General features: G+C 40.1%; 1 protein-coding gene across 1 annotated transcript in view; it reads left to right on the top strand.

Moving 5' to 3' along the window:
* Nucleotides 1–351: 351 nt before the first annotated feature.
* LOC135213746 (proteoglycan 4-like) overlaps nt 352–12420 on the top strand; it is an 18812-nt gene continuing 6743 nt past the window's right edge. The window contains exons 1-3 of the mRNA XM_064247874.1: nt 352–655; nt 6324–6529; nt 6716–8190. Coding sequence (XP_064103944.1) covers nt 6739–8190 — 1452 coding nt within the window. The 5' untranslated portion in view covers nt 352–655; nt 6324–6529; nt 6716–6738. The remainder of the gene's footprint in view (nt 656–6323; nt 6530–6715; nt 8191–12420) is intronic.

The following is a 12420-nucleotide window of genomic DNA, read 5'->3' as shown; positions in this document are numbered from 1 at the left end:
TTTATAAAATCATCATTGATGCCAATTCATTTTGAAAAGATAATGATGAAAAGGTGAAAATATGTGTATTGCAATTTGCTGAAGAAACGGAAGTAACAGAGTATTCATGATAAACGAGGGTAATCTATATTATATATTTATTATATATATATAGATATATATATATATATATATATATATTATATATATATATATATATATATATATATATATATATATATATATATTCCATCTAAGATAAAAAAGGACCTCAAGAGATGAAATCGAGGATTGTCCGACCAGTTTTCCATTTTAGTGAAATCTCTCAGCATTTTCTTGTTTTAGTTCCTCATAATGCTAATAGATGGCGGTTGGATTGGAAGTCGTTACGTTTAGTGGACCCAAAATTATTTTCTTCGGTTTTCAACTGCTTCCTGTGTAGCTGTCACAATGCCGTGATGTTTTGGTTTGCGGTTCCAATAAGCAATTGAATTGGATTACCCACCAACTTATTAATGTGACATGACATGATCTGAGCTTGAAAGGATTCTCACGTTCATAGCGAAATAGTTTTGTTTATATACTGGAGATATGTGTGGAGTTTTTGGCTGCTCGGTTATGAACATAAGCAAAATGGCTCCCCTCATGACATCCCGTCGCCTTAGGAAATTGAGAGGTTGGTAAAGGCTGCCTTAGTTTATAATAGATTGTCATGTGTTTAAATAATTCTATTTCGTACGCAGGAAGGTCAAAAGTTAAATTAAATCATTATATTCTGAACCGTCTTCACTCGACGTGGTTCGGAAGTCACGTAAAGCCCTTGGTCCCGTTGCAGACCTAGGTAGGTAACCACAGAAGCCCTCATTCCGCGGTAAAGTAGACTATGGCAGTTGACGTTTTCCTACGTTATTTTACTTACTGAACAAGCATTTAAAGTAATATTTATTCGGATGATTGTAGTTAAACCCTAAGGGTCGGTACTACTAAACATTGCGAAGTACATTGGACGCCCCAATCCCTAGTGGATGTCGTACCTACACGCGGTTACATTCCTTGCAGTCTTTGTGGAACTAGTATTCTTTAAAAATACCAGGTTGTTTACAGTTTCACGGGCCAATTTCTAGGGGCGCACAACAACCAAATCCGTCCGCACAGGTAAGTAGTCCTTTCGCCCCCTAAGTCGGGTTAGGTTGGTTCGTTTGGTTAGGTTTCAACTATTGTTACCATATTGGGGTTCGCCTCCTGGCCAGGTTAGGTCACGCGCCCTAAGTCAGGTTAGGTTGGTTCGTTTGGTTATATCACAACCATTATTACCATACTGGTTGTGTGTTCCTCTGCTGATTTTCTTGTCTGACCTTACCGCCATCCAGCGGTAGGTTTGGACATGAAAATTGGCCGAAGGTAAGGTTGGCCCGCGAAACTGTAGCCGCTCCGAAATACCCTTCAAGGAATGTAACTGCGGATACGACATCCACTAGGGACTGGGGCGTCCAATGTATTTCGCCGTGTTTAGGTTTACACTTGTCTGAATAAATATTACTTTCAATTCTTGTTCAGTAAGTAAAATAACATAGGAAAATGTCAACTGCCATAGTCTACTTTACTGCGGAATGAGGGCTTGGAATTACCAACCGCTGGTGGTTACATGCAATGTAAAAACACCATACGCACAAACATGAACCACCGTCTCTCTTTGGATTTGCAAATTCTTCTTATGCCTGTGTTTGGTTACTAGGGGAAACAACCGACTGGACCAGCTGATCCAGTCTTGGCCGCGTGTAGATCCACCCTCCAAAATAGTTCTTTAACGTGTCCTGACACAGGAAATGGACACCAGTCACGAGTCATTGGTGGTGAGAGCAACACCTGGAGGCCTCTACTCTCCTTATGAAGTACTAAGTATTTTCTTTCAAAGTTAGAAATGAAGGTCATATTTTAAGATTAAACAGAGGTTAATGAAAGTCTAGCCATGCACAGTGCAAACATACCTCCATGACACTTTCAAAATTTTTACTTAAAACACCAAAAATTAGAAGATTGACGCCATCTTGATGTTTGCGGAGTCACTTGTGTCAGTAAACTTTCCATTCCATGTGCTAAATCCGCACACCACATTTACCCATAGATGCTGTGGCACTTTCTTCACAACAATCGTAATCGATGACGTCATCCGCCTCGGATCCAAGGAAACTCGCGATTTTTTGGTAGAAGGAAGAAGCGTGCGTACAGTTTTTTGTAGAATGTTCTGCATTCAAGTTTACATTCAGAGCACATCATTCTACAAAAAAAATGCATTACTCTGTTATATGGTTTCTGAGCAATACTAAATACCTACTTGTACTAATGGTATACTGAGCCTTTTTGTACACCCTGTACATTAAGACAAAAATTGTTCGCGCCATAGGTTCGCTGTCAACACACACTCAACGTAGTTCAAGTGCAATTTGGAGTGAATTAAGACCAAAATCTGTATAATTACAATCAAATAAGCACTGTGGAGTTTCAGTTGTGATGGCAGTAAGGATACTAATACCACCAATTACAAAGTAAAAATTAATTTCAGTTTAAACCATGACCCCGGGAATAAGAAGAAGTTTCATACTTTCACTAATATAGGCAACAAAATGTTTTATTGTGCTGATTACAACTGCAATCTTGAGTAGGATCAATAAATGTTACATATATATGCTAATATTTTTAAAATGAGTGCTGGGAAGGTTGGGACAGACGGATCAATGCCGGTTACGAAAGGGACCGGAGGCAGATGACACCATATTGGATTTAAAAACTGCCTTGAAAACATATTTTACGAAGACCTCACATGCTTATTTTAGTTCGTATGGCGCTTTCATATATCACATTATGTTGACAAAACTTCAATGTTTTGAAAGGTATACTTAAAGATGTAATTGTATTCTTGTTTCACCAATTAAATATCGAGTGAATGAGGCTGATCCACCCGAGTACAATGGATCCAGGGCGGTTGTTTTCCCTAGTACCTAGCTATAGCCTAGGTAGGGTAAACGACCAAATGGCCACCATTTCACTTGAAACGACTACTTTTTTCTTTCAATTATTTAGTAATTGGTGAAACAACAATGCAGATTACATCTTTTTGAACATACCATTCAAAAGATTGAAGCTTCAATCTTTTGAATGGTATGCTTAAAGATGTAGGTTTGGTATAAATGTATTGGTGGTGTTACAGCAGTTAAATACTATAGAGTGAAAAAAAGTGGTCATTTCTAGTGGAATGGTGGCCATTTGGTCGTTTACCTTAGGTAGGTACCCAAGATTGTTTTGCTTTGAAGGTTTAATTTTGGTGGCGTTTCAACAACTAGCCTAAATATCAGGGTACAGTAAATACGTATCCCTGCCGTGACACGTCAAAATATCCCCTTCATAGGTAAAGCCTGCCGTGACATGGCAATCCACTGCCTTTTTTTTAAAATTCACTGCCAAAGAACTAATGCTAAACATGGCACCCATTTGGCTTGTACTACCTAAACAAGGGCATGGAAAACTAGTAGGCTCATCATTGGTTAATCCAAGTAATTGAGACACTCGCGTTCCTTCTGAAATGCCTGCTGCAGAAGTTGGTAAATGGTAGCCTAGACCAGACCACTTGACCTCTTCCTTCTACATACATTGGCTCCTCAGTTTAGGCTACGCCTTTAGGGTAAGGTCTAGCCTATGTGTGTAGCGTAGGCCATGACAGGCCTCAGACTTGTAGTGAGTGTGTAAGGGAATTACTAGATACCTAGCCTATTGCAGAATAGTACGTACTTGGGTTTGATTCCTGCCAGTCATCGACTGAAATTGCCTGCTTTTGTTTTTATTCATGCTCCCTTTTTTTTTTTTACGATTGCTTGCAAACTGACGTTACCAAGCTAGAGGGCTGTGGTAATAGTGTGCAATTTTATCAGGAAATATGTAATACAGTGATAGCTCTTCTACCCTACTTAACCCATGAGGTGCTGTACGTCACTAGAATCGACGCTTTATATGTTGCATAAGGATGCCTTATGATACCTAGTATTGACACTTTATTATCAAGTACTGCAGCAAATTTAGTCCCGTCCCATAATTTTGCTTGAATGACGTCAAGAGTCTCACCATTCAGCTCAATGTTGAACAAAATGGATGTCAGATATATCATGAACTTGCGAACAGGGAGGCTGCTTTTGTATCCTGAAGTTGAGCAAAGGTTGAATATTTTTGTAAATACTATAAGTATATTTTACAAATATATACATACAGTATATATTTGTATATACATACAGTACACTTACAAATATATACATACAGTACACTTACATATACAGCCAATTCCATATTTTAATTCTTTTCATTGGCTTGTTGTTCATCTTTCTGTGTCTTGTTATGAAATTAGCTACAAGCAATTTATGTTGTTACACTAGAAAAAATATTGTCTATTTAGCAAGTGTTTTGATTATTAAACAACCCAACAAATTTGAATTCCCCCAACTCAAAAGTCTACTAGTAATAACTTGAGTAACCATTTCTTTACATGCTGTTCTGGAAATACAAAATCATTGGTATTTTCTTTCGAGCACCAGAAGGCTTCATTAGGCATTTGTAGCCAGGTACTGTCTTATTTCTTTTCCATGGAGAGAGTACCAGTGTCAAATGAAAGTACCAAGTCCAGACTTGCGTGATAATGATATAAATATTGTATCTGTCTTATGTTATTAATTTTTATTAAACTAGTCCATACATGTTTTATGTGATGCCTTTTGGGTAAATCTCTTTAATTGAATGCTGCGTGTAAAGCACAGTTAAGTTTTAAGTATGGAGCAATGTTGAATTTCTGTAAGCTATGTGATATCTTGTCTAGGTTAAAGTATACCTGGTACTTGTCATTATTCCATACCCCTATAAGAAAGACTAGTGTATGTGTGTATGTCATGAGGGAGCATAAGAATGAGCACAAGGCAGGTGTTAATGTATGTAAGGGTTCTGATACATTGCCAATGGGTCTAATACAGAGGCATGTGAAGTGGTTGATGTTATGGAAGTTTTACTGCACATGGTATTGATGTATGATTCAGCAAGTAAATCATGAATGTATAGTGACTTTTGAATTTATTTAGTTTATAATGTGGAGCCACCTTGCATAGGAAAATGGGAAATGTCTCTCTTGAAAGGAATGTGTGTGTGCTTATGGCATATAATATGTTACTGCCTTCTGCTGGCATCCATGGATGCAGTGTCCACATGTGGATCAAATCTGTATATAAAAATGGATGTAGTATGTATGTGTGTGTATGTACCAGCATAACTTTGAAATGCATTGAGCAATTTCAACAAAACTTGGTGTACATATGACTACGTATCTAGAAATCAGCACTGTGGCGGTAAGACATCACAAGCAACTAAGGGCACCAAATGGGGTGGGGGTGGGAAGGGCTTCCCTGAAACGGCTGGTTCTGCCTGTAGACTTAGTAATTCTAAAGTAACTCTAAACTATACAAATTCATTATATCTAATTTTGGTATACATATAACTATCTTGAAAAGAATAATGGGGGGTACAACATCAATGGCACCAAATTGGGGTTGGGGGTTAGAAAGGGGGTGACAGAGATAGAGTGAGAGGGAGAGGAAGTGAGAGAGATTAGAGGGGGTGTTAGGGAAAAGGAGAGAGAGAGAGAGTATGTGTTGGGGAGAGAGTGTGTGTTAGGGAGGAGAGAGAGAGAAAGAAAGAGTAGAGGAGGTGTTAGGGAGGGGAGAGAGAGAGTAGTAGGTGTGTTAAGAAAGAGAGAAAGAAAAAGTTCGAGAGAGAGAAAGATTCAGAGAGAGAGACCAAGAGAGTAGAGGGGGTGTTAGGGAGGGGAGAGAAAGAAAGAAAGAGTGAGTGAGAGAAAGATTGAGAGAGAGAGTGTGTGTGTGTGTGTTAGGGATGAGAGAGAGAGAGAAAGTGTGTGTGTGTGTGTGTGTGTTAGGGAGGGGGAGAGAAAGAGAGTAGCGAGAGAGAGAGAGAGAGAGTTTTCCTGGACAGCGCCAGGTTGATCAAATAGTATGTAAATAAATTCTTCTGTTAAAACAGGGTACGTCTCAAGTATAAAAGGCCCATTAAAACATTTAAAGCTAAGGACTAGATTTTGGTGGACTGACTTCCACCCTTATCAAGTAGTGAACGACAGAAGTTATATTGGTGAAATATATAGTGGGAGATATATAATTATCTTTCTTGTATATCAATCCCCTTCTCCATCTCCCTTACCCTCAGAGTGCACACTAAGTACAGCAGAGGTTCTAACCTTGTGATCTACGGAGTTATATAAAGAATGGGCTCTTAATTATTCTCTCTCTTATTTACAGATGTTGACAAGTTGTTGAGAAGTTAGAGACCCTGTGCATCGTGCATCAAGCTGAATTATATCTTTTACCTTTAATGAACTTTTGTATGGAGAAACTTAAGAGTATTTACAAAGTGAATCTGGGACGATCTTATGTGAACATAGTGAATCTGTGACAAACGTGAAAATAGTGCATCGGAGACAAACTTCTGTGAACATAGTGAATCAGTAATTGGACTTTTTCACTATACCTTTGTTGACTACTATGGTTATCTTAAATCACATGGTTGTCAGTCAAATATATCTGGTTTATAAATGATTATTTGTGCAACATTTTGGATTGTACTCATATAATATGAAAGAAAAATAATTGTGAAAACTTGCATAATTTTTGGCTTTTTAATTTTTAAATAGCCAATCCAGTGGAGCAGTTCATCATGAGAGAAACAAGATCAAGCAGAGGCATAGGTCGCTCTGCGAGAGGACCGACGAAGACTCCAGCATTGGAGAAAAAAATCAACAAAAATGAAAAGAAACTTGAGACACCCAAAAAGAATTTGGTAGCAAGAGGTAGGAGAATTGCTGTTGATCTTCCAAACAAAAAAGCAGAGCTGAAACAACTAGATAATAAGAATGTGGGTACCAGTGGTGACAAAAGCGTTCATTCAGGTAAAGAAAGTCCACAGTCATCTGTCACCTCAGATAAGGCAAGTAGCCAAAATAGTAGATCTCCGAGAGGAAGGAGGAAGACTCCAGCATTGGAGAAAAAAGCCAGCAAACAAAAAGAAAAACTTGAAACTGCCATTAAGAATTCAGTAGAAAAAGAGGGCAAAATTGCTGTGGATCCTCCAAACGTAAAAGTAGTGTTGAAAAAACTTGGTGATAATATGGGTGGTGACAAAAGTGTTCATTCAGTTGAAGAAAATGCACAGTCATCTGTCATCTTAAACAAGACAAACACCCAAAATGAACATCAAGTGGGTAATCGACATGCAGTTTCTTCAAAAACAGGTTTGGTGGAAAATGAGAAAGAGCAGGAATCCAAGAAAGACGATTTTGATCTTTTTGAAGATGAGGAGGTTTTGAGAATTATTGCAGACTTGGAGGAAATTTTTGTTGATTTCCCAGAGCTAATTGAGGCCAGTGAGACAAAGCAGTTAGATGATGAGAAACCCTCTAATGTTAAGCCACAGAAACCCTGTGATGTTGAGTCTGAGAAGAAACCCAGTGATGTTGAGCCAGAGAAAAAACCCTGTGTTGAGCCAGAGAAGAAACCCTGTGATGTTGAGCCTGAGAAGAAACCCAGTGATGTTGAGCCAAAGAAGAAACCCTGCAATGTTGAGCTAGTGAAGAAACCCTGTGATGTTGAGCCAGAGAAAAAACCCTTTGATGCCAAACCTGGGAAACCCTCTGATGTTGAGACTGGGAAACATCCTGGTGTTGAGTCAAAGAAATCCTCTTATGTTGAGCCAAAGAGAGATGTTGGACCAGGTAAATCCTCTGATATTAAGCCAAAGAAGCCTGATGTTGAGCCAGAAAAACCCTCTGGTATTGATCTAGAGAAACCCTCCGATGTTCAGCCCAAGAAACCCTCTGATATTGAGCCAGAGAAACCTGATGTTGAGCATGGTAAACCCCCTGATTGTAAGCTAGGGAAACCCTCTGGTGTTGAGCCAGAGAAACCCTCTTGTGTTGAGCCAGAGAAACCCTCTTGTATTGAGCCAGAGAAATCCTCTGGTGTTGAGCCAGAGAAATCCTCTGGTGTTGAGTCAGGGGAACCCTCTGATGTTAAGCCAAAGTGTAATAATAGTCCTTACAATGAGACACAGTACATTGTGAAAAGCTTAGAAAATGACAAAAAAGAAGAAAAACCTTTGCTAGCTAAAGAGGTAAGATTTTTTTGTAATGCAGTACATTTTTTTTTTTTTACTATAACTGTTTATTTACTGGTGTTGAGTATATAAACTTTCACTTCACAGAACAGTTGCAGTTTATTATAAACATTTTTGCAATGTTTGCAAGTCAAATATTGTTTTGATTGTTCTGGCTCCACTGTATTACAGACATTCATTAATTTGACCAAGGATTGTCAGTACTGATGTTTTTAAAGCTTTATCATTTGTATAAGATTGCAGACTTTTTTTTTTTTTTATAAGGGCGATTGTGTTGCTAGCTGGTGGCCTTGAAGCCTGTTAACAAGGTACTTTTGTGGTGGGAGGTGAGAGAGCATGTGGTTTACTTGCCTAGTCCTAGTCACCAGTCAGCATACCCTCACTGGGATGTATGAAACTATGAAACTTAATCCTAGAAATACTGTATTACATACATGCTTCTAGTTTCGTAAGCTTTGTGTTGTGTTTTACTTTGTATGCTTGGTGTTGTATTTTAGTCTTATTCTATGGAAGAGAATGTGAGACTGTAGGGGAATTGAAGAATTGGTTGCATTTGACAACATTCTCAAGGGTTGCTTATGAGAGAGAGAGAGAGAGAGAGAGAGAGAGAGAGAGAGAGGGCTGATTGTTTCATCTGTTGTCTCGGGTTGTTTGCGTTCCTCGGAAGTGATAGGAAGGATCTTGAATGTTTTGTGTATTTATTGCATTGTATTTTTACGTTTATTATTATCGTTAAGATAGTATGGGGAAGGTTTGTACCTGTGTTTTTTTTTCTTTTGAGAGAGAGGGATAGGTGAGATAGAGAGAAAGAGGGTGTGAATGATGAATGGGTGGTTGACAAGTGAACTGCTTGTTTTGCGGGTGTTTTTGGCTTGTTGAGCTGCTTGGTCGCCGAACATTCAGTCAGTCGATGAAGGCATTCGGAGTGAGAGGTAGTCATTCAGTGCAGTCGTCTGTGTGCATTTCACATAAGTTTTGGGTATTCAGTAATTGAGTTCTGTTGTGCTTGTGTCCATCTGTGGTTGTCAAATTGGTGAGCGATTTGTCGTGTCTGATGTTTGTGAATTGGTGCATAGTCTTGGTGCTTGTTTGGTGATTTTTGTGTTGGTATTCAGCCGTTTGTTGGTGACTGTTGGTTTGGTGTTTGCCGTTTGCTAGTGGCGGTGGAGTTTGTTTTTCGACGGCCATACCGATTTGAAAGCACAGCTTCCCGCCCTTATTATGTCAAGTTTCCTGGTGAGTAAATGTATTTGAGATTTTGTTTTTTGCTTTGCTGAACCAAGTCCTGGATGGGGAAGAGAAATTGCACTAAGTTGAAATGGGATGAACGAATGGTGAGAGCATTTGAGAAATTGAAAGAGGAGGCTGCAAGGGATGTCACCTTGGCGTTCCTGGATTATGGTGAAGATGTGAGTGGCTCGAGCTCTACACAGATGTTAGTGAGTTTAGTATGGGGGGATGTTTAGTGCAGTTGCAAGAGGTGAATGGAGAAGAGCAATTGAGAGTGATAGCATATGTAAGTAAAGCTTTTAATGAAGTGGAGCAAAAGTACTCTGTAGTTGAGAGAGAGCTTGCGGGTATAAGGTTCTGTGTGAAAGCGTTTTTGTATGGGGTAAGATTTGTTATATGGAAGGACCATCAGCCGTTAGTGTGTATGATTATGAAAGAAAGTGTAAATGCTAGGGTTGCGATTGTAAGGGTGACGATCCCATGAAAAGCAACTGGGAACCTGATGGAGTGCCTGAGGATTTGGTTGTAAGAAAGAGGTTTGTGGGAACGACAGAGTTTGTGAGTGTTTGTTATAGGCATTGAAAGATTTGGAGAGTAAGGGTCTAGTTGAGGGAATGCCCAAGAGCGCAAGGTTGATGAGTGATATGCAGAAGGAAGGGGCATATATAGAGGAGCAAGGTGGGGGAGAGATGTTGTCACAGTTGTTGTTGGCGGTAGCGGAGTTGTTTGGGGTTGAAGTGTGTCTGTCTGTGTGGGGGGGGGACAGACCATTTGAGCATAGAGGAAAGCTAACTGCAAATAGTGAGCTTGGGATTTTGAGAATTTAGTATGGGGAATATGGTTGTAGTTGGTTAGTCAGAAAAGGGGATTGTGAGGGGGATTTGAATCAGAAGTATAAGAGTGGGGAAATAACTGAGGAAGAATGTGGGGAGGATGCTAGTAGTATGGATGGTCAGGTAGATGCGGCAGTGAATGTGTGTATGCATGGAACCCAAGGAAAAATGGTGATGTTTGTCAGGGTGAATGATTGTAGGTACTGTAGCTTAGTTGATACGGGGCGCAGGTTTCCCTAGTGAGTAGGTCAGTGGTAAATGAGATTGAGAAATGCGATTTGGGAGTGAAAAGGCAGTGTACAAGTAAGAATACATGGGTTAGGACAGGAAAGTGTTTTAGTATGGGAAGAGGTACAGCTGAAGGTTAGGTTAGGGGAGTTGGAAGTGGTACATAACTTTATAGTCATGCCTGCTTGTTTTTTAATAGGGATAGGTTTTTTGTGGGTGCATGATGTGAGTGTAGATATAGGGAATGGGGTTCTTAGAAATGGGGGTAGTTAGATAGCAAGGATTCAGGAAAGCAGTGTGTTTGGGGCGAACTTTGTGGGTATGATTGCTGTTGCTAGAAGCGAGAATGATTTGTTGAGTGAGGAAGAGGTACTTTGTGGGTAAGATTGCTGTTGCTAGAAGCGAGAATGATTTGTTGAGTGAGGAAGAGATTGAGTAAATGCAAGATAGGTGCTTGGAGATAATTAAGTTGCGAGAATGCATATTGGGAGTGCGTGTGGAAGATTGGCCATGTGAGTTGGAGGTATACAAGAGGTTTGCAAGATGGTTTGTAGTGTGCAAAAATGTATTGTACTTTTTGCACCAGGGAGGAATGCATGATAAGGGGATGTATGTGCTGGTGTTTCCCAGTGACTCAGCTGTGAGTATATGCCAGTTGGTCCATGATCGGTTTGGGCACATGGGGAAGAATAAATTTTGGGAATGCATGAGTGAGAGACTATTTGCGCCTGGGCTAAGTAAGATTTGTGAGGATGTGGCTGTTACATGTGAAGAACCCAGTGAAGAATGTCAGAGGGTAAAGTATCAGTGTGTGTATGCAAGTCTGCCTGTGTTGCGACTGCAGATGAAAGAACCGTTTGAAATGCTTGTAATTGACTGTTTCATTGCCAGTGACTGTGAGAGGCATGTGGGAATGATTGTGATGGTGGGCCCCATCAAGAATAAGAGGAGTGAGTCTGTCACACCAATGGTGAGCCAAGTGATGTTGCTGATGTGTGTGTAAGCCTGTAAAAATGTCGAGTGATAATGGGCCTGAGTTTGTGGGATGGGACTTTGAGGGAATGGGGTATTGTGCATGTTTATTCTACTCCGTATACTCAGTGCAAATGGTTTGGCTGTGAAAGGACTGTTAGGACGTTGACTGAGATTTCGTGAATGATGAGTAAGTGTAATAATGATTGGGGTATGCATGCTGGGCGTGCGGTGTGGGTGTACAACGCCACGTTGCAAAAGAGTATAAGTATGTCACCCTCTATGTCACCCTATAGTACCTGTATAGGTATGGCACCCTGTGTTGAATTTTGAGAGAATTATTAGGTCAAGGTTGGGGTTATCAGAGAGTGATTGGGAAGTGTGGAAGAGAGCAAGTGGGAGGTGTGACAGTTTTAGGGTTGAGGATAAAGTGTTGAAAGAGGTGATTGGGAGGGGAAGAATGAATGTGAGTAAAGTAAGGAAAAAGTTTGAGGGGCCTTTAAGGTTTTGGAAGTGGATCAAGTGGGTTAAGTTATGTTTTTGGGAAGTTGCGAATGGATGGGGATATGGATGAGGTCAGGGCATATCATAATCAGCTCTGCAGGTGGAGGGATGTGCCACAGTATGTCCGTGAGAATGCGATGAGTGAGGGGTGTAAGTGAATAAATATGAGCCGAGCATCAGCAATGGGTGAGTGGTTGAAAGTGAATAAATATGAGCCGAGCATCAGTGAGCAAATGAATTTGGGGGATCAGCAGTTAGTATTGGTTGAGTATGGAAGAATGCGGAAGAAGGTAAGAAAAGTGAATGATGGGGAAAGGCGAGGAATGTATGATAAGGGGTTAGTGTTAGGGTAGAGATGGTTTATAGAGCGTGCAACACAGATAAGCCTGGAGATGGAATGGATGAGACTAACAGTGTGTGTGGGTTTGAGTTGACAGAGTTTAGCGAGATTTTGAAAGGA

This window comes from Macrobrachium nipponense, chromosome 43 (assembly GCF_015104395.2).
Source record: "Macrobrachium nipponense isolate FS-2020 chromosome 43, ASM1510439v2, whole genome shotgun sequence".
In the NCBI taxonomy this organism is placed as follows: Eukaryota; Metazoa; Arthropoda; class Malacostraca; order Decapoda; family Palaemonidae; genus Macrobrachium; species Macrobrachium nipponense.
The sequence above is the reverse complement of the archived record's forward strand: the minus strand, read 5'-3'. Positions and strand labels throughout refer to the sequence as shown.